Source organism: Calypte anna, chromosome 5A (genome assembly GCF_003957555.1).
Source record: "Calypte anna isolate BGI_N300 chromosome 5A, bCalAnn1_v1.p, whole genome shotgun sequence".
In the NCBI taxonomy this organism is placed as follows: domain Eukaryota; kingdom Metazoa; phylum Chordata; class Aves; order Apodiformes; family Trochilidae; genus Calypte; species Calypte anna.
In genome coordinates, this window is record NC_044251.1 from 3,886,059 (window position 1) to 3,912,982 (window position 26,924).

General features: G+C 42.7%; 1 protein-coding gene across 4 annotated transcripts in view; it reads left to right on the forward strand.

Annotated features, from left to right (window-relative positions):
• AMBRA1 (autophagy and beclin 1 regulator 1) overlaps positions 1 to 26,924 on the forward strand; it is a 148,082-nt gene that overhangs the window by 105,814 nt on the left and 15,344 nt on the right. For all 4 annotated transcript variants that reach the window (XM_030451889.1, XM_030451888.1, XM_030451891.1 and 1 more), the window contains one exon: positions 11,844 to 11,983. In XM_030451889.1, coding sequence (XP_030307749.1) covers positions 11,844 to 11,983 — 140 coding nt within the window. The remainder of the gene's footprint in view (positions 1 to 11,843; positions 11,984 to 26,924) is intronic.

The window sequence follows — 26,924 nt, forward strand, 5'->3', positions numbered from 1 at the left end:
TTGAATCTGGAAGGGAATTCAGGCTGTGGAGATCTGGAATTAGCTCTTGACAAGACTTTGAGTATTTGGGAAGCATCCCACTGAAGTGGTTGATCAGTAGCTTAGATGGAACAGAATACAGTGTACACTTCCATTGTAAACAGATGGAATCCCAAACACTGTAGGATGAAGGGCCCGAAGCAGGAAGGCATGTGGAGATCTATCACAGAGCCAAGGGTTTATTCAGCTTATCATCTTTTAATAAGGACAATGTAGAGAATATGGGAGAAGCTGCACAATTTTATTGAGTGCTGTTGGCTTCTGAGCTTCACACAAGTGTCAGTAGGTCACACGCAGCCTGCAAATGTCACTGCCAGACCTTATGGGCTTTCTGCATGAGCTGTGAATGTTCCTGCAGCCTTAAGCCTGGAAGCAAATGGCTGTGCAAGTTAAGAACTTGTCTGAACCATTGATAATATTGAAAGAAAATTGATTGGTGGAATTAAAGGAAAATTGATAGCTTACAGTAACACATGACCTCCAGTGGAAAAGTTCATACAAGTTAATGGGCTTCTGAAAACAAGAGCAGTTTGCAAGAGAGATTAACAACTTCCTGCTATGTTATTGGAAAAGCATGCTGGTTAGTGTGGTTTCTTGTGTATCTCTTTGAGAGAGATTTTGACAACTTCAGATCAACAGAGGGAGCTTCTGACAACTGTAAGTAGAACTGCAAATAATGGTTTCAGTTGCTACCCAACGAAATTTTTCACTGTTGGCAAAACTTGAACTAAGTAGAGTTTTCTTTGTCTAGAAAAAGCCCAAGCAAGGTCAAAGATTGTGTGTGCTTGTTGGTACTAGGAAGAGGACATGGAGACAGAGCCTGACTCTGGGATATCTCTCCTTTTAATGATATGGGAAATCTCTCCTTTTAATGTAAAGTAGAGCATAGTAGTATAGTTGAGGCCAAATAGTTCTATATGCTTTGTGTGTCAGCAGATAGTGGCAAGCAGATATCTTTATTAAAACAGAGCATATCCAAAACTCATCTTGTAAGCACTTTTTGTGTAGGATGCTGTAAGGAAGAGCTGTACTCTGTATACCTGGAAAAGGCAAAGCCACCTTGGTGTTGCAGATGGCATGGAGATTTGCACAGATATACACCTTTGAGTAGAGATGCAGGAATGGTATGTTGTAAGAGTTAAATTGGTATCTTGACCAATTCACCCATGTCTGCATAAGGACTGCTAAGACAGAATTTGCAAGAAACTGTGAAAACTTAAAACTCATTGGAATCCCTTAATAAAATGTTGTGTTAATATGGCATGTGATGGTTAAACATGTGAGCAGTGTCAATTTCAGCAAACTATGTGAAGAAAAGACACCTGACATCTATTCAGATGGGGTGTGAAGCTGAGAGTCAAGATTTTTTTATTTAATATGGGGTCCAGTATCAGAACTGCTGTTTGGTTAAGGCCTTGAGCCCATTTGCCCCACAGTAGCCACTATTAATTTCTGTGCAGTTGGGTACATAGTGTTAACTACGTAGAAAAAATGATGGCTGAGTCTACATCTGAGATTATTTCTGTGCAGTCATTTTGCCCAAGCCTGAAGAAGAGGAGGCTCAGGGGAGACCTCATTGCTGTCTACAACTACCTGAAAGGAGGCTGTAGCGAGGTGGGAACTGGACTCTTTTCACAGACGACCTTCAACAAGACAAGAGGACACAGTCTTAAGTTGTGCCAGGGGAGGTTTAGGTTGGATATTAGAAAGAATTTCTTCACGGAGAGGGTGATCAGGCTATGGAATGGACTGCCCGGTGAGGTGGTAGATTCTCCGTCCCTGGAGACATTTAAAAAAAGACTGGATGTGGCACTCAGTGCCATGGTCTAGCAACTGCTCCGGTGGGTCAAGGGTTGGACTAGATGATCTCTGAGGTCCCTTCCAACCCGGCTAATTCTATGATTCTATGATTCTATGGTAGAGGGAAGCAGAAGCCAAGGTGAATTATTACCAGATTTGCACTGAACTGGCCACAGGCTGAGAAGAGATTTGCAGTCTGATGAAAATTTTCTCTTCAGTACTTCTTACCATCTTTCTTGAATTAAATTTAAGCCAACTCTTTCCTTTAGTATTTATTCCTTCCAGATGTGTAGGCAGCTGGATGACAGCTGCTTTTCACCTAGATAAGGGTGTATGTAGCTCTGTCATCAACATTTTGTTGACACTTGATCTTGTGTGCCTTTCTATTGATGCTCAGCAGAGGGAGAATTGGGTGGAGTGGCAGCTGGGCAGGAATCCTTTGCTCTTACCATTAGATCTTTAACATAATGTAAGTTTTGCAGTACAGGCTCAGCGTGGCATTTAATAGGGAATTCACAGGTACTGCTTTTGATTGGCAATCCGAGTTCAGGCAAAAATTACAAAGCTTGTCATTCCTCATGCCATAGGAGTGACCATATTTTTATTAGCTTGTTCCAGAACTCCGATTGTGAGTGATTTTTGCAAGAGATAGCAATAGCTGGGGGCTGATTCCTGGTTGCACAGTTCAGTTCACTGCTGCATCTGCATTGTGTATATATATATATATATATATATATATGTATTTATTGTCTGTCATGCTAACACCCCCTTTGGCTTTCCTCTTTCTTTTCTTTCATGGCACACATGTGCACTTTAAAGGACAACTGTTTTGTTTAGCAATTTCTTGCTTACTCAGCCCTAGGTTTCAGAGCTGGGCTTTGAGCAGTTCTGGAAGGGCTTTTTGGAGGAATTACTCTGGGATTGCAGCTGTTGGGAGAAAGGTAGTAAATTAATAAACCACTTCACTTCAAGTGTGTTATTTTTACAAGTGAGGGCTTTGTTACTGAAGATGATCTGTTTCTTTATAAAACCTGGTTTTTGTTAGTGTCTTGAAGTTTCCCAGCAGTTATTTCAAAGCTCTTGCTCATATAGTAGTTCCGTGGCAGGATTGTAAGATTAAGTACCAGGTGATAATCCCAAGAGCTATCTTAAAAGAAGAAAGGGTTAGGAATGCTGTAATGAGACTTATCCTGATTTGAAATATCAGAAATAAACTATGTTATTAGGTATGGTCAGGAAGAACCAACAGTGTTTTACTGTGGCGTAAAGTTTCTCTGTCCATCCAACAGAACCTTGTGGTGCTGTCCTGTTTTAGGAATTAAATCAAGTGTGCTCAGTTAAGGTTTCAGCCGTTGCTGAAAATTAATGTTAATTATCATTCACTTCGTTCCCTGTGGCTCAGAAAGCAGAGCTGGGATTTTCTGCATTGACATAAGGTGCAGAAAGAGGTTTGTTGTGTTGGTAAAGACTGAAGAAGAATTTCATATACGATTCTATTGCATCTGGGAAATATAAATGGAGTTGAAATAAATTTTATTTGTACAGAGCATTAGATCCATTTGAGAATAAGACTGACAAAGCCAAAAAGATAAGTGCATTGTTTTTTCCTTCTTCCATTTTAACAGAGAAGATCTAATGGGAAGATGTGTATGTTGGCAGGAATCAGCTGTGGGGGGAGGGGTTCAGAGCAGCATATACCAACAGGACAAATAAGAAGAAACTGAGAGAAAAAAAAACAACATTTTTTTTCCCCTCTTATTATGGGGAATACATGTTCTTTTCATCTGCACGTAGATACAGAAGATGCCTTCCATACAAAGGGGAGATTTGCCTTATTTGAAATACTGATGCACATTGTCATATGAATAAATGTCTTGAGCCATTGGTCAGTTTTGTGTTTGTTCTGCTTTGCATTCAAGGTTTTCTGCTTTAGAGAAGCCAGACTTGAATGCTTTTGCAAAAGGGCACTGGGGTTTGTGGCACTGTAAGACACAATTTCCACATCTTTTGTGTAATTTATAGATAGAAGGCAGAGTAAAGTATGTAATCCAAGCAAAAAAGCAATAGTGTTATTTATTAAGGGGATCAGGTTACGATGTCATGTTATGTTTCTGGACCTTAATGTTTAAACTCCTTGGCAGCAGTATAGAAATCAGTGATTCAGGTGGCTTCCTGGCAGCTAGACAAAGGCCATACACTGCTTACATTAGAGTAGTAGATGCTTCATTGGAACTTAGCTGATATCCTGGTGTCAGAGATAAATTCGTTAACACATTAAAAAATATACTAGATAAGATCTTTCAGTGGCAAGGCTTTATTGGGATGAGTAAGGCAAAAAAACTGGTAAGTCATTTATTTAGGGACTGTCCACTCTCAGTGAGGTGCCTGAAATCAAAAAAGATGAACTGAAACTTCAGGTTCTTGTTTAAGGTCGGGTTGTGGAGCAGAAGATGAAAGCAGATGGGGAAATAGAAAATGGATGCAGCCCTAGGTGAACTGCTGTTAGATTTGCTCTGCTTATGCCTTCATCCTGTCACTGCACCTCATCTGCTGCTCTGCAAAATAGTACAGAGTGCTATTCTAGTATTATAGCACAAAGTGCTCTGCACTTTGTAGCTTTCTGCATTTTTATTGAAATGCTCTTTGAGTAAATTCATACTGTACATAGGCCTCAACTCAGAGTGTGATTTCTGTGAACTTGGTATTGTGGAGTGGCTGTGTTTTTAGTATCTGTATTTCATAGGCCATGTAACTTAGTTTGTTAAAGTGTACCTGCACCTGCCAGAAGGTCTTGTACATCTGCAATTAACTTGGCAAAACAGTACAGGCTCCACAATTACTTTGGTGGTATAATCTGTACCCACATGAAGAGCACTTTGCCACCATAAACTTAAGATCTGTGCTGGCACAAAATCTGAATGTTGGCTGCCAGTACACTTAGCCCAATCCAGCAGAGATCAATATTCCTTTCTGAAGAACTTTGCTTTGCAACCCAGGTCACAGTGGCCATGAAGCTGTGGATTTTGCCACTCATCCCAGTAAGAGGTTTCTATTGGGCTTAACACATTAAATGTTTTTCTTCCTGTGTGTTTTCATGGTCAGCTTCTGGTGGCAGCATTGATTCAGCTGAAAATGAGTAATTAAATTTTAGGTTGGTGCCTCATAAACCCACCTGGTCTGCTCCAGCCTTTTCTCTCCCTTAACCTGTCAGGGTGGAGTTTCACAGATGAAAAGGTTTCCCCATGTAAACAAAAACCAGCTGTACCTCCTCCCCCTGCAGTCCTTATCAAGGTTGATCTAACAGCCCAGTTTACTGCTTGCTCTAAGCAAGGGTAATGACTTGAAATTTATGTGCACCTTGAAAGGCAATGCATCTAGCTGAGAGCAGGAATGTCTCTATTAACTTAAAATAAGATGAAAGCATGAGTTCCTGCTGAGTTACCATACCACTTTTGCCAACTTTCTCTTCTCCTCTAGCTTCAAAACATGTTTTTTTCTTTCTTGAATGCCAGAGAGGAGAAGAAAGGTCTCATTCTGACGAATAAATAGCGTTCAGCTCTCCCCTGCCTCCCATCATTCTCTCTAGAGATGTGAAGGCCTGGAGCACAGGGATGGCTGTGCTGATGATGTGATGCCCCTGCTTGGGACAGGGATGGAGCTGCTCAGCCCAGGAAAGCAGAGCAAGAGCATTGCCAGCTGGCAGCAGTAGCACAGGCTTGGGGCAGCCTCCTGCTGCTCTGGTGACTGACAGCATCCTGGTGATTGCCCTGTCCAGCACACCTCAGAAATGGAGGGAAAAGGTGGAATTTGAAGAACATCTTTAAATAGTAGGGGCTTCCCTGGCACAGAGTGGGAGGGGAAGAGGGAAACACTAGGTCACTAACCAGGGCTTTGCAGAGCAGAGGCTTTTAGGAAAAAGTTTGCTTACTCTTCTAGGGCAGGTACGAACCATCTAGCTCTATGCTTGTATGTTGTGCCCTGGGTCCCTTTCTTCCATGTAAGTACAGCAGCTTGAAGGTGAGGAAGAAATAATCAGAAATGATTTCTTGAGGCTGCTGATTGTCACGCAACCTCTCCTGGCTCTCTGCCATAAGTAAATATTTAGTTTAATACCTCACCAGTGGCTGACAGCTGCTATAGTCCTGATGTGCTGGCACTGAGAAGTTGGAGGAGGAGCGGCAGCAGTGGACTTGAAGTGGCCTGAGCAGTCCACATGCAGCTTGTTTGCTAAACATTTTGGGCCCCTATTTTGTCCTTTTCCTCACACCTTACAGCCCTGTTTTCTCTGAGCCATCTTCTCCCCTACTGAATTCAGTGTTGAAGAAGTGACTGCCAAGTGATTAAATGAGCTTTAGGGAGTTCGGTATCATAGAGTCATGGAATCATAGAATGGTTTGGGTTGGAAGGGACCTAAAGATCATCTAGATTAAACCCTCCTGCCGTGGGCAGGGACACCTCCCACTAGACCAAGTTGCTCAAAGCCCCATCCAGACTGGTCTTGAACACTTCAGGGAAGGGGAATTCACAGTTTCTCAGGGCAGCCTCTTCCAGTGTCTTACCACACTCACACTAAACGATTTCTTCCTAATGTCTAACCTAAATCTAACCTCTTCCAGTTTAAAAGCATTACCCCTTGTCCTGTCACTACATGCACTTACAAAATGCTCCCCAGCTTTCATTTAGGCCCTCTTCAGGTATTGGAAGTCCACTCTGAGGTCTCCCCAGAGCCTTTTCTTCTTCAGGCTGAACAACCCCAGCCCACATCCTGTTCTTGTAGGAGAGATGCTCCAGCATTTACCCCAGTACTGACTAGAGGAATTCCACTTGTCACTGGTCTCCATTTGGACATCAAGCTGTTGACCCACTACTCTACGAGTGCAACCATCTAGCCAATTCATTATGCATTGAGTGGTCCATCCACCAAATCTGTATCTTTCCAATTTAGAGACCAGTAGATGATGAATGTGCTTACTCCTGTTCAGGGAGGATGGAAAGGACACGCCAAAGAGGTAAGTTGGTGCTTCTAGTGAGGTCTTTGGAACAGAAAAGTGCAGACATAAATTATTCAACCAAATCTTTCACCACACCTGGTTACAGGAACGTAGAATGGAAGCACCTGGTTGCTGCTTTAGTGAATATTGCTTTCCCTTCATATGAGAATCATCTTTTGTGTGGAAGCTTAGGTGCCTACAATTTTAGTAACTCTAGAGAAAGGCTTTTTATCTTGCTTAAATTTCCTAGACTCAGAGGAGAGATAAAGTCCCTGAAATGACAGAATATGTCTGGAATCTCCTGTACACTGTGGGTAGATCACCAGAGTTGGGGTTTTCTGCAACTAGGTCTGTCAGCTGTTCTCTGCAACTCAGGCAGGGTTTTGTGGACCTAAAGTGAAGGGGTAGAACCTTTTTTGCCTGTGGAAATGACATATGTTTAATGTTGTTGCCAGGAGGAGGACAGCTTTCTGTTCTTATGTTGCCTGCTGGAGCTTCTGAAGCTCCCACTCTTCTGACTTCAAAATGTTTGTAGTTAAAGAAACTTACCATTCAAAATGCTGTTTCAGAACAGCATCTGGAAACAAATGCAACTGCCAACTAAAATACTGAATTGTCAAAACTGAAAGTGGGGCAATTGTATTACTGAATTAGTAGTCTAGTGATGCTAAAAGCAAGTTTGATAATAGCAAAGAGCCTGGAAACTTGCTGAAACTGCTGGCAGTGATTATGGGATGATAAAGTGTGATACAATATGATATCTGTCCTAAATGGAAATTCCACCCTGTTAAAAACAAACTTTCTGAAGGCTGTGGTACGGTGTGGTAGGCACCTTAAAGATTATTGTCCTTGAACAGCCCTTCTAATCTGATTTCTGAACTTTTGGTGATCAATGTGACTGTTACATGTGGCCTGCAACTACTCTGTGAGTCAGCCACAGTGAAAGACAGGGGTGAATTATCATCTTTATGCATTTTTATTACTAGTTCTAAGAGCATTTGAGGGTTGACAGCCATCTCTTGACCTAGAAGCTGGAGAATCATATTAGTGGAGGATTCTTGTAATAACTTGAATATTATTTCTAGAAGTTCAGAACTGCAAAGCATGGAAAATCCCACTGTCAAAGAAGCGTGGTCATTCTGTGGCATCTTTTCAGGCTGGCTGCTTTGGTTGAAATATCCTAGTAACTATTTTAACATTTAGCAATGGAAACAAAAAGGGAAAATAAAAAGAAGGGAAAAGAAGTTTAAAAAAAAAAAAAAGGGAATTAGCTGTGATCTGTGGAGAATAATGTTTCCTGGCAGGCCCTTCTGGCCCTCTTTGAATAGAGGGACCTGCTGATGTTGAAGGAACTTAATTTTTTTTTCCACTCTGTGGATGGAGTAGGGGGTCTTGCTAATGGCTGCAATTGCAACAAGCAGTCTGTATGACTGCATCAGGTTGATTAGCTGGGTTCTGGTTACTGCTGGGAGTGGTGATTATGTTAGTACAGCTGCTTTCCCTTCTTATGTACTAATTACCACATGCACCGATGTCATCACCCTTAACACTGCATGGAGTTGTCCTTTAAGTGTAGGAGTGGGAAGCAGCAGGGAAGGGGAGCTCTTCAGGGTAACAAGATGTTTAAAAGTGAATGGAATGGAGTGGAGTGATGAAGCAACTATTCTTACACAGAATTTTTGTACCATCTTGTGTTTGAGATTCTGCCCTCAGACAGCATTTTTGCACCTTGTCAGAACCAGATCCATGTCCTTGGCAGCACTTTCCATGGGTTGCTATTTACTGCAGAGTACCTGGATGCTGAGCTGTAGCTTGCAAGTCCTTCTCCTTGACATGGCTGTTCATGGAGCTTGTGGGACAATGGCTGTGCAAACTGGCATGGCAGTGGAGGAGAGCTTGTGGCCAGCCTAGGAAGGCAGCTTCTTCAGCTGCAATACCTTGCAAAGATGCTCTCAGAAGAAAAGATTTGTTTCTGACTTGCCAAAGAAGGATGTGTTCGAAAACCCTTGCAGTTCTTGAGAGATTTGGAATGCTTATTTTATGAATTTATGCTCCCAGCTCTGGTGGGCCCCTCCCTTTTTCCTCCTTCCTCCTCCTCCTCAAAATCCAACCTCCCCATCTCAGAGAGTACCATAATCTCCGTGGTAACAGGTGCTGCCATCATACATCTGACTTTTTTTCCCTCTCTTCTTTTTTTTTTCCCCCTCTGCCCACCTCTGCCCCCTCCAGCAAGCAAAGCAGAATGGGAATGGGGCAGATATGATGAACGTGGGTACAAGGTAGATAAACCCCTAAGGACCTCTTCCCTCCATCCAAGCACTGAACTTCCATGGATACATTAACTGCTGAGTGGTAGCCAGAGTGAAGAGTGACCAGCTTCTGTCATACAGAGAAATCCATAGGACATATCCCCTAATATGGCTTCCTCAGAGGAGAGGTTATGCATAGTTATGCTAGCTGAGTACCAGCCTAATGAATTATAATTATTGCATCAGGCCACCTCAGCAGTGCACTAGTGGTTGATCTGCATTCCCATCTACCTTTATCCTGTTGTTTCATCATATCCTCATTCTGCTTCCTGATCCAGCACCCTGCCCTTTGCTGGGAAGGCCTCAAGAAAGTTTTTGTGATGGATGGATGGATGGTTGCCCAACAGAAAATCTAATGAAAAATCTTTCACCTGAAATCTTTCCCACTGAAAATCTAGACTTGAAGTCTGTGTTACCTGCAGGGAAACCTGCAGAAACTCTGTTAATGATTTAAACTTGGAAATAAATGCAGTTTTCAGTCCTGCCCTTCTGAAGCCATGATGGAATGTGCTCTGATGGCCTGGCTCACTGAAGCAGATTATCCCTATTTATAGCTGGTAGTGAAACTTAGCTCATTGCCCCTCTTTCCACTTCCTGTGCCTTTGTTTTTATGATCTATATACATCATGTTTTCTGGCTAAATGGAATCTCAGTGTGCCTAGTTCAGGTTGCTGGATGGCAGGAAAGCATTGTGCTGTACAAAAGACATTATCTTCTTGGACTCAAGGGAGAATATCTGCATAGGCATCACCTGCTCTTGCTTTTCAAGCTTAATACACTTCAGAAACCAAGCTAGTGCAGACCAGAAAGCAGAGCTTGTTATTGGTCCTTCATGTGCAGTTTTCATTAACCTGCATCCATGCAGCATTTGGGAAGCACTGGATTGCAGCCATGCCAACTACCTGCAGCAGCTCTTCAGCTTTTTACCCCATGGCAGTTAAATGTCTGGTGTTCTAAGGGAACCTAAACAAAGGGATTTGTTACTTGTGTACTTGTGTTGTTCTCATAAACTCTGGATTTTGATTTTTCTTTGTGCACTGTTAGTATGGGAGGTGGTCAAATGCAAACATTTTCAGAAGGCTGTTTAAGAGTTTTAAAAAAGGAAAGGTCAAGAAATTACTTTTGCATAAAGTTTGATTTCCTTTATAGAAACAATAAGCTTTTGATGCTGAAAGACCCTATACCTGCTTGTTTCCTGTTCCATACTAAATTAAGATGAGAGGTGAAGGCCAAAAGAGTCCCAGTTGTCCTGCTTTCCAGTGACTATATCACTTGTCCTCACACTGTTTGATTAGTTTGAATAGTGACATGCACATTCGCTTGGGGTCGGAATTTCTCCTGCTTTGCAGCAGTGTGCCAGCCTCTTAAACATCCGGGACCACATCTATGTACATTTGTAGCAGCTGCCTAATGCTGGATTAGTTTCTTGCAATATCCTGTCTGACACACCTGAGCTCCTTTTATGATCAGGGGACCCACCTGGTGGATAAGGAGAAGGCTGTGGAGGGAGTCTGCCTGAACTTCAGCAAAGCCTTTGACACTGTCTCCCACAGGATTCTCCTGGAAAAGCTGTCAGCCCACAGCTTGGACAGGAGCACTCTGTGCTGGGTTAGGAACTGGCTGGAGGGCCGGGCCCAGAGAGTGGTGCTGAACAGTGCTGATCCAGTTGGTGTCCCCCAGGGATCAGTGCTGGGCCCAGTTCTGTTTAAATATCTTCACTGATGACTTAGATGAGGGGATTGAGTCCCCAGTTAGCAAGTTCACAGACGACACTAAGTTGAGGGGGAGTGTGGATCAGCTGGAAGGGAGAAGGGCTCTGCAGAGGGACCTGGACAGACTGGAGAGTTGGGCTGATTCCAATGGGATGAGGTTTAACACAACAACCCCATGGGGAGCTCCAGGCTGGGCACAGAGTGGCAGAGAGGGACCTGAGAGTCTGGATTGCCAGGAAGCTGAACATGAGCCAGCAGTGTGCCCAGGTAGCCAAGAAGGCCAATGGCATCCTGGGCTGGATCAGGAACAGCGTGGCGAGCAGGTCCAGGGAAGGGATTCTGCCCCTGTACTCAGCTCTGGTGAGGCCACAGCTTGAGTCCTGTGTCCAGTTCTGGGCCCCTCAGTTCAGGAAGGAGATTGAGGTGCTGGAGCAGGTCCAGAGAAGAGCAAGGAGGCTGTGAAGGGATCCAGCAGAATTCCTGTGAGGAAGGGCTGAGGGAGGTGGGGGTGTTGAGGCTGGAGAAGAGGAGGCTCAGGGGAGACCTCATCACTCCCTACAACTCCCTGAAAGGAGGTTGGAGCTGTGGGGGTCGGGCTCTTCTCCCAAGTAGCTACCAGTAAGACAAGAGGGCATGGGCTTAAGTTGTGCCAGGGGAGGTTTAGGATGGATATTAGGAAAAAATTCTTTACAAAGAGGGTGATCAGACATTGGAATGGGCTGCCCAGGGAAGTAGTGGATTCTGCATCGCTGGAGATATTTCAAAAGAGCCTGGATGTGGCACTCAGTGCCATGGGCTGGGAACCGCTGCAGGAGTGGATCAAGGGTTGGACTTGATGATCTCAGAGGTCCTTTCCAACCCAGATGATTCTGTGATTCTGAGATGTTTCTCCTTGGCCAGTTGTGCTCTTGCAAGATAAAATGTTTGTTTGAGCCTCCTTGATTCTCTTGCCCTGTATTGTACTGTCAATTAATCTCCTTTTATTGTTTCAGAGAGTTTTCAACGTTCTGTACCCAATGCCTGCTGACCAGAGACGACACGTCAGCATCAACTCTGCTCGCTGGCTGCCTGAGCCAGGTCTGGGACTGGCATATGGCACCAACAAAGGGGACCTGGTGATCTGCCGACCAGAGTAAGTGATTGCTTTACATGGAGTTATAACTGACTTCTTTCTAAAACTTTACAATGAGAAAAGCAAATTTGAGCTGCTAGTGATATGCTTGCTTTCCTCAGTTTTCATGGACCCCATTGAGTCCACCAACCAGGCTGAAAGCTTCTGACCTAGTCTCACCTGATAGTTGTTACAGTACTGAAGGATGAGATTCTATGAAGTGCCAAGTTTTTTGCCATTATTATTTCCTCACTTTAAAACCCAGTGATATGTTATATAGGCTTTAGCTCTCTCTTGTTTATACAGTGCCTTTGAAGGGTGTAACTACTCCTTTGTAAATATGCAATCTAGATGTGGTGTGACACAGATGATAACTTGGCACCTGAGCAGTGAGACTTGTATTCCTCTCATTCCTTGTTCTTGTAAATTCTCTGCCCTTTAATGCCCTTTTCTTAGTTGTGTTGTACAACTGCTGTTTTGTGTAGCTGCTTTTTGCTTCTAGTGCTGCAAGAACATTTCAGGGATTTCTCTGCTTCAGTTATTTCCAGGTGCTTTACTACTCTGGTATTCATTTAGGTTTTGCTTCATATTTTGAAGTTCCTTGTAACTTGAAACCAGGCAGCTCAAAACTTGCAGCACTGCTGATAATCTTACCTCATGCGTGTGGACTCCATCTGTTGTGCATAAGATCAGGAACATGGTGCTTGAGGAGAGTCAATAGTCAGTGTAGAACCACTATTTGAAATCAGAATAAATATATCAAGTAGTAGTCATGACTAATTCAGTTCAGCCTTTTCATGAAATCTGTTGTTGGAATTCAGATTTTCCAGTTTCAGTAGTACAGAATGCCAGAACTCTTCAGCCTTTTGATTCTCATGAACGTAGGTCTTATTTATACATGAAATTCTACAATATGTTATTATGGAATAAGGTATAGTTACTGTGTTCCAGGATTAGTGGCTTTCTTCAAGAATAGTTGCTGTACTTGCCAAGCAGAAGAATTATTCAGGAGTAATGGCTGTCTTTCCAAACTCTAGAGGGTTATTCTGAAGTTACTTTCAGTATAAAGTGTTAAGATCTAGTCTATTGATTGTGGCTCATGAGATGAAGAACTTGGACAAGAACCCAGGGATATGAAGCCTTCCTTGAAGGTAGATGCTTTAATTGATTGCTGCAGTGTCAGGCTTGGTGTAGCTGTCCTGGATTGCTACACCCCACATTAGATTGCCATTCTGGTGCTTACAGTAGCCCTAAGCAAAGTGGCTTGTTGCTTCTTGGCACCTGACTAATTAAACACATAGCAGGAACACTTTCATGGTGTGTTATGGAAGCACTGTCAGCCATTCTGCAGCATCTCCAAGAACCTTAGATCCCCACATTGCTAGGGCACTCTTCTATCACAGCAGCAATCATGAAGAATTGCAAGAAAAATAAAGTATTTTTATATAAATATGAAACAAGGTGACTGTAGAGGTGGGAGATTTATTAGTGGTTTGACAGAAATGCTTCAACATGTGTCCCACTTCTGGTGTTTGTTGCAGACCTCTCATGGACTAGTGGGTTCTTTTTGGAGCAGGACACCTGATATGTTCTGTTCTCACCTGCACCATTTTATAGACCAACAGCAGCAGGAGTGACATAGAAACCTTTGCACAAAGGTGTAGATATGCAGACAGCTGAGTAATTTGCACTGAGACCCTGTTACCAGAACACATGAATGAGTAAGGCTCCATCAGAACAGAAGTGGCTTGCTCCTTCAGTATCTGCCCCAGATTACTTGGAAGATCCTCAGAGAAAAGAAAAATCCCAACGTGTTGATGCCATCTCAGTGGTTCTTGGCTTAATAAACGTGGTTTGAAGTTGGAAAATCTGAAAAGTGGGTGAAAAAAGTATTTGTGTGGTTTCCATACACAGTAATAAAGGAGGAAGAGAAATATTAAGGGATTCAGCAATTGATTGAGCAGTATATGGGGGATAGCCTAGCAAACATCAGAGAGCAAGAAACACTGAGCTGTTGAAAACACCCCTACTGTTCTCATTTGGCAAAGAAAACTGATCAGTAGCAAACAACAAAGATGATTATATTTGGTCTTTATTCCCAGGTACAATGGAGGCATTTGAATGCAGGTACAACAGAGATCACATCAGCTGGTTGGAATAGCATCTGTGCCTCAAATACAGAATTTGAAAAGCATGTTCTTAGGGAAGATCAGATGAATAGACTGGGTGTACAAGCTGGCCCCCCCAAAAAGGCATAATCTCCATGTGCACATAATGAGAGACCATGCAAGTAGTTCTAATGAAATAGTCATTAAAATCAAATTATTTGGGTGATATTGCTACGTCAAGGTAGCACTGATGGGAGGTTTTGTTGCAAATTAAAATGGAGGAGGTGAAGTTCCATTGGTCATCTGAACTTAGTACATAGATTTATGGGGTATGTGATTATGGGGTATGTGTATGTCTACACGTAGTCTGTGTGTTGAAGGAAAGGAAGATTGAAACCATGGAAAGCAGGGCTGAATGTCCTGTCATTTGATTAAGGTGGAGTATAGCAGGCTTGCATACCTGCCCTTGAAAATTATATGGATTTATTTTTAATTAGAGGTTCAACTAAGGACTTCATCCAAGTCTACTACCTCTGCATTTTAATAAATCCAGTAAATTTCTAAAGAATTAGGATTAGAACAAGATCTGATAAAGAAGAGGTGAAGGCCTGGCTAGAGGAAAGAATACAATGTGAGAGCTGGACTGCTTCACAGAAGAGGTCACTGACTTGTTTAAGGACCTGTTGTGGGGCTGGTTATTAATCCTGTTTACACAAATGCCTTGTAGAGTGTGCTGAATAAATTTGCAGAGGATATGGCATTAGTCTTGTCACTGGGGAGAAAGATCAGAGTAGTGCACAAGAAATTGATTGCCTTGAAAGTGACTGGAGCTATAGAAATGAGATAGAATTTAATAGTACCAAGTTCATTTAGTAACTAATAACACTCTGTAGGTAAAATGACAGAAAAGGAGAAAAGACATGAGGGTTTAGTTGATCATAGGTGGTTGAGCCATCAGTACATGAGGATGTAGAACCAAAACATTTAGTTCTAGGATAAGACACAAGATGCTTAACAGCAGAGATAGCAGAATGTTGCTGTCAGTTTAGAAGAAACCAGGTACATAATCTGGAATATTTTAAAATTTGCATATCCATATTTAGAACTGCCTTTAAACTCATACAGTAGTTGAGAGGAACTGCTAGTGTAGTCAGTGAAACATTTTTCCTCAAACCTGCAGCTTGGGGTCTTTAGCAGAGCTAAAAAGGAGGGGGTTACACAGCCTTCCATAAATCTCCAGAAAAGGAGGAGTATTTAAATACATATATTTTTAGAGAATGAAGAGGCATAAATTGAATATAACTAGGTTGTGGCTGTGAACTAGAGAAAGATGGGTAACCAGCTGATTTCTGCAGCCTGTGTGCTGGTTGGTTGGATTAAAAAGGTTTAGCTGTTTGGAAATGCAGCCTGGCTGCCTTGGAGATACAAGTGTATGACTGGAACACTTCTGGCTGGGGTGGGAATGGACTGCTGAGCCATGAGGCACTTTTTCAGTATTTTGAACCCAAGGTCCATGTCTAAGCAGGTGTTGACAAGTTGGCTCTGAGAGCTGCTGTGCTATAGGGAAGTGAGATGGTGACAGCAGTGTTCTTCCACACTTGGAAAGGTACCTACTGGGTCTGAAAGAAGCCTAGAAGAGACTGAAATTCATGAGCCAGTGCAGTAGCTATAAGGATAGAATAAATATTTTTATTAGCCAAATGTATAACCCCTAGCAGGGTTGCATTCTGGTGAGTGAAGTAAAGAAAGGACATAGTACACTTCCTTAGATTTCAGGGTGACATCCATCACTATGTAAGTCACTGGGAAGAAGGTTCATGGAATTGACTGCTGGGAACAGAGGACAAAATTAAGGAAGCTGACAGGAAGAAGAGCATCTTCAAGTTCTGAAGTTTCTTAAGAGTAATGAATGGAATCACATAGATCACAGGCAGTGTGTCTTTGGGGAATGCTTCATGTTGGGATGAGGTTCAACAAGGCCAAGTGCTGGGTCCTGCACTTTGGCCACAACAACCCCATGGGGAGCTCCAGGCTGGGCACAGAGTGGCAGAAAGGGACCTGGGAGTCTGGATTGCCAGGAAGCTGAAGAGGAGGCAGCAGTGTGCCCAGGTGGCCAAGAAGGCCAATGGCATCCTGGCCTGGATCAGGAACAGTGTGACCAGCAGGTCCAGGGAAGGGACTCTGCCCCTGTGCTCAGCCCTGGTGAGGCCACAGCTTGAGTCCTGTGTCCAGTTCTGGGCCCCTCAGCTCAGGAAGGAGATTGAGGTGCTGGAGCAGGTCCAGAGAAGAGCAAGGAGGCTGTGAAGGGATCCAGCAGAATTCCTGTGAGGAAGGGCTGAGGGAGCTGGGGGTGTTGAGGCTGGAGAAGAGGAGGCTCAGGGGAGACCTCATCACTCTCTACAACTCCCTGAAAGGAGGTTGGAGCCAGGGGGGGGGTTGGTCTCTTTTCCGAGGCAACTCTCAGCAAGACAAGAGGGCAGGGTCTCAAGTTGTGCCAGGGGAGGTTTAGGTTGGACATTAGAAAGAATTTCTTTCTGGAGAGGGTGATCAGCCATTGGAATGGGCTGCCCAGGGAAGTAGTAGATTCTCCGTGTCTGGAGATATTTCAAAAGAGCCTGGATGTGGCACTCAGTGCCATGGGCTGGGAACCGCCGCAGGAGTGGATCAAGGGTTGGACTTGATGATCTCAGAGGTCCTTTCCAACCCAGATGATTCTGTGATTCTATGTCTGTCTTGTTGCTTTTCAACCAACTGTAGTGATGATGGGCTGGAGCAAGGGTACTCGGGTCTGGTTCAAAGGTGAGTCCTAATGATCCAAAAGTGGGTGGCCCTCAGATGTGTATTGGAAACAGTTTGCAGTGTGTATGAGGTTTTGTCAGCCTGTTCTTTTTTTGAAAGTCCTGTAGTTCATTCTTGTCACGGTTCAGTGTAAAGATGCTTGCCAGCTGAGCGACTTGGCATGCATCTTGGATCACGAGTCAGCTACCAGACATCTGCTTGCACATGGCCTCACATTACCATGTAGTAGTCAGTGCCTTTTGGGTGCAAGATGATTTTTGTGTTCAGTCCAAAAGTCTGCTATGAAAAGGCTCCCATGTTATAAAGAGTGAACGCCACTGAGCTAAATCAAGACATTAAATGTATTGCTCTGATGTTCAGTGGAAGAGCTGTGTGACATGAAAATTGGGTTCTCTTTGGGAATACCACTTGAGGCAGTGCACTCCACTTAGCAAATGAAGTAAACTACAACATTCTGTGGCCTGGGTGTCTGTCACAGGAGGTGGCACAGAGCAGTGTGAACTCCCCCCAACCTCTTGTGCTCCACACTGACTTTTCTGTCTGGCTGCTGATGCTTTTTTAGCTTTGCCAAGGCTGCTTCTCCACCGCCATACGGTGCCTGACATCCTTTGTGACCAATGCTCACCAAAGTTCTCTGTATCTTTCTTGGCTCTCTATAGTTCAAGGTTTGATTAATTTCCTGAATAAATCCACAGTATCTTGTACAGTAGAAACACCTCTACTGAATTCAAAAGGAATTTGTTTTTTAGTGTTCATAACCTTTATTGTCCTGTCACATCCTAACAAGAGCGTTCTCATTCAGAAACATCCTTGGTGGGTTAAGACCAAAAGTGAGGAGAAGCAGTCTGTATGCTGCTTGTTGCCCTTAGCTGGCTTCTCTTGTTGAGGACTGCCAGGGAAGAAGGGCAGGGTGTCCAAATACCAGTTCTTCCTTGTTTCATCCTAAGTGCCCTCATCACTTAGTGCCCTCACTCGTCCTCAGGAGCAGGTTCTGGAAGGGCTCAGTGCTCATGTGATTTTGAAAATACAAATCCCAAAATCTCAGTCTTCTATTATATTGAATTTCTAATTTATTATTTTATTTAATTATTTTATTTAGAGAATTATATAGAATTAATTTCTAGAATTGCCAAGGTAATTCTGTGGTAACTGTTTCAAAAGCAAGCAAGCACTCAAAGCACCATATCTAGGTCTGGCTATGTAATGCAGGCATCCACAAGAAAGAGGATTTCTTCAGCACAGAGCCTCTGGTAATGGCATTCAGTTACCCTCTGAAGAGGCATCTGGTTCAGAGGCAGCATCCCTTGGAATTATCTTGTTGAGAACAAGGTGTGGAGAGTCTCAAATTGATTCAGTACTATGTAGTGTGCATGTTTTAATTCTTTGTGCTGAGATCTGCCTCTGAGTTGAAATTATTTGGGGAAAACTCTCTTCATGATAAACTCCTATGTTTTGCAGAGGATCATTGCAATCCATGGCAATCCAGCTGGTTTTTTTCCTCTCTGAGTTGCATATCCTTTCATACCATCATGGAGGCAATGCATGCATCTAGTTATTAGTGCTGGTAAAGAGATGAGCATCTAATAAGCTACCTGGCACTCATGTTTTTCTGCTCTTCAGCCTCTAGCAGTGATGCCCTTCAGCAGCATAAGACCTTGTGCTTTGTTTGCCTTTTCAGAATAGCTTCTAGAGGATAAACAGAGAGGAGAAGGAGCTGCCTTCCTTTGACTATGAGAGAAGTGTTATCAACCCTGCACTGGGAATGTTGTCACAACTTCTTAACCAGGGTAGCTAGATAGGCTGGGTATGAGATTACTGCCTATGGCTGAGTCCTCTTGCAAATGGCCTTTTCAAATGCAGCATCTGCACAGTGGCCTTTGACTATGGCTGAGTGAGCAAATGCATGTCTTGGACTTTTCTCTGCCTGTTAACCCTAAGATACATTGAATTTTCTAAATGAGGATAAAAGATTATTTTCATCTATAAAAAGACTGAAAAGAGGGGAACAGGGACAGTTTTGCACTAACGATGCATCCTGACAGCTTACAGTTGGATTTTCTTATTTGTGCATTAAAGAAAAAAGCAAAAGTAATTATTTCCAAATTTTGCAGGGAAGCCTCAGTAGCCTGAGTGCCAAAGAGGCTCAGTTGTAGTGGAACAAAGCAATCAGACGCCTCTGATTACTGAGAAGTGAGTGTGAGCTGGTATCAAATCCACCTGTGCCCAATTAGGGCAGGCCCCCTATTGAGCATGTGCAAGACCAGGGGGCCAATAAAAGGTGAGGCTCACACCCACCGAGTAGCTCACTTCTGAGCTAGTCAAGAGAGTGTGCTGGTTGCTCACTGAGTGGCAGACAATCTTGCTGGTTCCACTTTGTGGGCAATAGACTTAGAGCACAGCTCACAAGTCTATATCACGACACCAAGAAGGACTTGAGGCAACGATCCCTGAAGAAAGATTCGTCTTGCTACACGTCTTGCTACACTCAGTCATTGCAGATGCAAGAGGGGTGATAATGTGGTGGCTTGAACCAGTATCTCCATTCTGATAGTGTTTTTTTCTGTTTCTGTATGTGCATTTGATAACCAGGATGAATGATGACATGAGGTGGAAGATGCCCTCATAAAATTCCACTTAATATGTCTACGAATCCTAGAGATAAGTTCTGAGAGCTGCTTTTTAAGTCTCCAGTCATTAGCAAGGTCATTTCCCTCACCTAGTTCTTCAAGATATGCTAAAGTAGTAGTGAGTGACATTTGGTTTTCATCAGATGAAAGAGAACACTGATGCACAGCTCAGTGTTAAAGAAACTTGGCCTGCTACTTAGTTTGTCTTCTGTGTCAGTGGGTTCTACAGGTTCTTAGTGGTTCTCATATTGGGAAATAATATTTCTAGGAGCATGCCCATGTACTATAAGAACAATACCAGATGTTTCAATATTCAGATCACACATGCCACCTTTTCTTCTTTTTTTCTAATTCCCTCTTTAAAAGCAATTATATTTCATGCATTCAATTATTTGACTTGCATGTGGTTTTCTTCTGTTTTTTCTCTTTGTTATTTTACTGTATTCCAGGGTAAAAATTACTTAGGGAGAGTAATTTTCAATTTAAGTATGGCTTTTTTTTAGAAAAATGCTGCTAAGGTGGCTTTTTTGGCCTTCTGTCACTTCCTCAGTTCTTTGTAAAGTATTAAAAATCAGGTACAAGATTTAAAAAGTTACCTTCTTAATTTTTTTTTTAATTTTCTTAATGAGTTTAGGCAGCTGCTATGTCTGGCTTCGTTCCTTACTCCATAATTGCTTAAGTAGCCTTGTATATTTTTTAAATGGATACTTCAGAGAGAAAGTTCAGTATCTTGTCCTCTTTGAGTCATCATTGATTTTTGTCCTTAGCCTCACTGGTGAATAGACCTTTTTTTCATCCTGGTGCCATTTTCCTCATCTTTATTTTTAGATGTCCTTTCTTATAACCTTTCATTTCTTAACAGGTCTGTACTAGACCTTCCTTGTTCAATTCTTTACTCCCTTGGCTTTCCAATAAGATCATCCTTAATTTTTCAGTCTTTGATTCAATTTATTTATTTATTGTCCCTTATGGCTGTTTTCCAGCAGGGACTGTAGTGAACCCAGCTAGCCAATAAAACAGACAACTGTTTCTTCATTTTCTTTCCCTTTTTAAAATATTCTCCCTACCTGGTTCTTTAAATGGTCTCAGCTCTGTCTACAAACTGTGAATAACTTGAGTAATAATTGTAGATTTAGGATTTTTGTAAAGGTCGTTTTTGGTTTGGGTTTTTGTTTGTGTTTTGGTTTTATTTGGTTAGTTGGTTTTGGGGTTTTTGGTTTGGGTTTTTTGGGTGTGGTTTTTTGGTGTTTTTTTTGTTTTGTTTTTTGTTTCTTTGTTTTGTTTTTTGTTTTTTGTGGGTTTTTGTTTTTGAGGAGGTTTCCCCAGTGTGCTAAACAGAACACTTAAATTGTCTAATTTCAAAACTGCTGAAGATTAAAATATAAAACTTGCCCTGTGTATCTCATTGAGATTAGACCAAGCCAAGGTCTTGTTTCTGGACCTTGGCAGCTTTGTGTGTGAACATTGTAATGTTCTACTTAAAAAATATATATATATTTGTTATGCTTGCCAATTTTAAATGTTTATTTTTAAGTTAATTTCTGCCATTCTGAATGCATTTTTCTGGTTGAGTTTGTTGCCATAAGATCTACAAAAGAAACCTTCTTTAGAGTCACCTTTGAGTCAATGAAATGTTTTCTGCTCAATTGCTAGTGATAAGTTAAACCACAACTAAAGAGTGACTTTGGCTTTGGAGATTTGAAGCAGTTTTAAAGATATTTAAGGCTTTAAAAGGCTTAAGCAATTTGCATTCCCTCAAAGACTCAAAACATCCTGAATTATCTAAGCCAGTGGAAGAGCTGATAGATCATAACCAGCTTACAATATTGGGAGGGTACAAAGCTTGTTGGAGTGTAGGCTGTAATCACTTTAAGCAATTAACAAGCCTTTTAGCTTTTTAGCAGACTTAAACGAAGTTATCCATGTTTTGAGCGTGATTTAAGGTGATGCCAAGCTGAATTGCTGTTATTTAAGGGACTTAACAGATTCCAGAAGGCAGAGATTTCTTAACCTGCCAAAGGATCCATCCCTATATACTGCTTGATGTTGTTGGAGGCAGCCAAATGAAAGATACCATGGAAAACTGGCAGTGTTTTCAGTGAGAATAAAATAAGTGAAAAATCAGTAAATTCTTATTTGATCTATTCTGCCATGTTTAGGCTATTTGAAGCTGGTGGTATGTACTTATTCTCATAAACATGCTTTCATGTTTGGTTGGTTTTTGTAATTGTGCTAAAACTCTTCTATAGTGCACTTTATGGTCCACAAAGCAATACTCACATTGGAGAAGCAAATCTTAGCTCTAGGTCTTCCTTGCACAAGTGTTTTGTCCATCTGATTACACTGAAAGTCAAATATTTTGCCTACAATAATGGCTTCAGTTTGCCCCCTCTAAATTGGGATATATCTCATGTAAATGTCAAAGTAGCTGATGTCTGGTTACAACATCATTAGTGTCATGTTTGACACTAAGGTTTCCCCTTATTCTCTCAGGTATGGATTTCTACATCATGCTAAAAGTGGAGTTAAAAAAAGCTCTGGGAAAAGTTTTTTAGAAATCAGTGGTTGTGGCATTTCAGTAGGAGAATTGATACTGGCCTGAGGGCTGTCTCTGAGGGACTTTTCCTTTCCTGACTCTCAGCACAGGTTTAGCTGTGTAGCTTTGCATCCCTTAAAGGCAGCTCTCTCAACCTCATTTCTACATGGGTCCCAAGATAATCAGCCATCCAGACTTTCATGCAAAACTCTTTCCTTTTCCTCTGTGATTTTCTTGGTGCTTCACTTCCATTTATCACTCCTGTTGAATGCCTTGAAAGACTGCTTCTTAATTTAAGACTTTCTCCCTGGATCAGTAGGAGTAACCCTCTGGATCAGTAGTAACCATTCTGTTTGGGTTGTTCCTACTGTGTTTATCTCTTCATCTCACAGCTTAGCTGACTGGCAGCTCTTCTTTGGCTCTGTTCCTCACATTTTTGTCCAGGGAAGATGATTATTAGAGGTGTATCATCCATCTAAATCTTACCCCCTAGCCACAAGAGCATGGACTGGATCCAACTTGAGTTGCTCTGTGGTGGACAGGGCAAATTCATGCATGTTCATGCCATGAAGATAGAAAATATTCGTAGCTGTTGGTGCCTCCAGATGTGGTACTTCTGAATATATATGTCTGACTTCATTTAAATTATAAGAGTTTGAATAGTGCCTCTTAAATAATCCCAATATTTAACCTAGCTGGGAAGACTGCATAATCAAATAAACAGAGCCTGTCATGTCACATAGCTGGAATACTCCCCTAAGCAGGCACGTGGCTACCAGCTGCACCCCATTGCTTGCTCTCCTGCTTCTGCAGCACTTCTGGTGGTTCAAGTAGGTGTCAGGGTGGGTTTTTGTTGGGTTTGTTTTTTTTTTTTTTTTTTGTTTTTTTTTTTTGCACAGTTGCTGGTTTTGAGCTGGGTGAAGCTTGCAGGATTCTGGAATATCAGTGGGCTGTATCAGTACAGGGAGTAAAAGTGCACCTGCTGCTATTTGTGGAGAAGGGATGATCTTCCCATTGTCCTCTGAATGTGATGAGTAGGTAATTTCATACATAACTTAAATGTCTCCGTGGTTGTTAATGGCAAGCTGCAAATCTTATGTTCTGTATGACTTATCTTGTTCAGAATTCCTACTTGGTCTCTTGCTTTTCTTCTGGCTGGTCATACATGGGCTGCACTCTGGGGTGTGCTGTGAAATAGGGCAATGTCAGTGAAGCTGCCACCTCTTCCTTGGTCCAAGGGAATTACTGCCCAGCAGAGCTACTCCAGGAATCCTCTTTCCTGGTTCCATAGGGTTTGCACTGCAGCCAATTTTCACTTGGATTTTTCTCTGCAGGTGGCTCATTGCCTGCACAGAAAGTTAAATATTTATGAAGTAGGGTGTTAGAAATGACTGTTTTCCTATGCAGGCAGCTGCTGGGAGTACCTCATACTGACAGTACTGTTGCCTGGTTAATCATGGAAGCCAGGGATGGGCTTGCTGTGCTGATCATCACAGCAAGAAGACATAATGAGCTGCTGACAAGGGTGCTGCTGGAATCTGGCCAAGCATTGCAATGTGTGAGATGCTGTGTGCTGCTTTCTCCTTCCCAAACCAAGACAATGGTTTGTTAGTGTTATGTCACTTTACTTTCTGTAGCTCAGTTAATATTTCCTTGATGCAGTCTGAATAATTTAAGAATGACAATTCTGCACCAAGGGAAGAAAGCACATCTTGGGGAATTCAATTTGAAAACACGCTGGGTTTTTTGTGCTTGTTCTTAGTGATCTTGAATGGATATTTGAGAAATCAGCTTTTTATATTTATTTTATATTTATTTTTATATTTATTTTATATAAATGAATATTTGAGAAATCCATAATTTCTTTTGTGAAGAAAGCAGACCTTGGTAGCATGAAAATCAGATATTACCCTGCCTGTGTGCTGCATGGCATAACTTTGCAGCTAGTCTTCCCATGTTGGGCTTGCCCCAATCTTCATTCTAGTAATGGGACTGGTTTAGATGGGATTGCAGGCAGCAATGTCTTAATCAAAGTTTTATCTCAGTGCTGTAGCATTGTGTGCTGCCATTCAGCCTTTCTGTGTGGCAGGATTTGAAGAAGGAGAGCAATGCATTTGTCCATTGCTTGCTACCTTCTTCAGTACTAGGGAAGGTTTAAGTCAGAAGTCAGTCAGTGCTATTTATGCCTTCCTGGACATGCAAATGATGATTTTTTTTTTTGTCTTGCCATGTTTCTCCTGGGCTGTATTGTTATGGTGGAGTTGGGAAACTTTAGTCCCAATCCCGCCTCCTCTTCAGCTCCTGATTTTGGATGTGCCATCTGGGGGGTTATCCAGATGCCTAAATTGGTTTATGCTGAACTGTGGTTTGTTGATTTAGTTTTTGAATCCTGGTTAAGCCAGTGCAGTAAACTGTATTTCAGCTTTCTTGTCACAAATAAATAGTTTTGTCATTAATTCCTAGAGCTTTCTCCTAGGTTCTTGAGTGGGCCATGCCTGAACTGTGTAGGCAGGAACTCCTCCCACAGGAGAGACTGTGCTGCCTAAATTGTTTGTTCTTGGTACTTAACAGCCTCCTCTCCAAATCCTTTTTTGACTTTGAGCAAGCTTGCTAGTATGTGCCCTTCATCCTCTCCAAACTCACTAATAATGTGAGCTGGACACAGGCGTGAAGGAAAAGTCCATCTCAGAACAGGTCCCTGCTGGAAAAGGCAGGCTGTGAGCTGCTCTGCATTTCAAAAAGCTAGTGGAAATATCCAGGGAGCTTAGTGACAGCCATAAAAAAGAAAAAAGAGAACTTCACTAAGTGGACTTCAGTGCCCATGACTGATGCAGTGTGGAGAATTGCAGCTTTTCCCCCTGGAGCCTTGGGCAATTCAATGTCTTCCTTACTGCATCTACATCCAAGTGGCAACATGCTCCATGCTACACAGAGCTTGGAAAATGTAAAGTGCTTCCAGCATTTCCACGTCTAGAGTTTGATGGAGCAAAAGTTAAATGCTTACATTACCTGAAAAATATTCATTTCTCCAGTGTAAGCTCTGCTGCTGTGAAATGAATAGTCAGGCCTTGATTTGCAAATCCTCTGGGAAATGTGATGTAAAAGGCTTGATAATTTACTAAATCCAAGTAATATTTTGCAATGGGAGTTAAGAAACCTTTAGGCTTTCTAAAAAGGGAGATTGTGCTGTTTTGAATAGGTGTGATTAAGCCAGTGCAGATTTTTAAGTTTAATCAAAAATTTGATTTAAACCAAGGTAAATGTGGTTGTTATACTCATCTTGTTGCACACCATCTTAAGTTGGTTTAAGGTTTAATTATGTCTCCAAGTTTCTAAAGCAGCCAGGGTCTTAAAACTGATATTTAACTTACACAACAGCAGTATTTCTGTGATGAAGTCTTGGATTAGAAAGAAGAAAAGTGTTGATCTTTGTATAAAAGATAGCACCTACCAGTTCCCTCTGTGAAGTTCAGATATTTGCTTTCTTCACTATACCTTGATGTAGTCTGAAACATCCCTTCTGTAGCCTCAGTCATCCAAAGATTGGAAGACCTAATGGGGAGCAAGCTGAATATTGGCTGTGGAGAGGCAGATGTGGGCTGCGAGTCAGAGAGATGCAGATGCATCCAGAGGGAACAAAGTTTGTGCTGAGGGTTTTGTTGCTTGAAGTCTTTGCAAGAAGTGGAGTTGAGGGATCAGTGTTGGGCCCAGTTCTGTTCAATATCTTTATCGACGACCTAGACGAAGGGATTGAGTCCATCATCAGCAAATTCGCAGATGACACCAAGCTGGGAGGAAGTGTGGACCAACTCGAAGGCAGGAGGGCTCTGCAGAGGGACCTGGACAGACTAGAGAGCTGGGCTGATTCCAACGGGATGAGGTTCAACAAGGCCAAGTGCCGGGTCCTGCACTTTGGCCACAACAACCCCATGCAGTGCTACAGGCTGGGCACAGAGTGGCTGGAGAGCAGCCAGGCAGAAAGGGACCTGGGAGTCTGCATTGACAAGAAACTGAACATGAGCCAGCAGTGTGCCCAGGTGGCCAAGAAGGCCAATGGCATCCTGGCCTGTATCAAAAACAGCGTCACCAGCAGGTCCAGGGAGGTGATTCTGCCCCTGTACTCAGCACTGGTTAGGCCACACCTCGAGTACTGTGTCCAGTTCTGGGCCCCTCAGTTTAAGAAGGATGTAGAGGTCCTGGAACAGGTCCAAAGGAGGGCAACGAGGCTGGTGAAGGGACTCGAGCACAGACCCTATGAGGAGAGGCTGAGGGAGCTGGGGGTGTTCAGCCTGAAGAAGAGGAGGCTCAGGGGAGACCTCATTGCTGTCTACAACTACCTGAAAGGAGGCTGTAGCGAGGTGGGAACTGGACTCTTTTCACAGACGACCTTCAACAAGACAAGAGGACACAGTCTTAAGTTGTGCCAGGGGAGGTTTAGGTTAGATATTAGAAAGAATTTCTTCACGGAGAAGGTGATCAGGCTATGGAATGGACTGCCCGGTGAGGTGGTAGATTCTCCGTCCCTGGAGACATTTAAAAAAAGACTGGATGTGGCACTCAGTGCCATGGTCTAGCAACTGCTCCGGTGGGTCAAGGGTTGGACTAGATGATCTCTGAGGTCCCTTCCAACCCGGCTAATTCTATGATTCTATGATTCTATGAAAGGGAGGGAAAAAAAAAAAAGGGCCGGAAGGAGGACCCAGAAGACTACAGGCCTGTCAGCCTGACCTCAGTGCCTGGCAAGGTTATGGAGCAGATCATCCTGGGGGCAATCACACAGCTCCTGCAGGATGGACAAGGGATCAGACCCAGCCAGCACGGGGTTAGGAAGGGCAGGTCCTGTCTGACCAACCTGATCTCCTTTTATGATCAGGGGACTGCCTGGTGGGTGA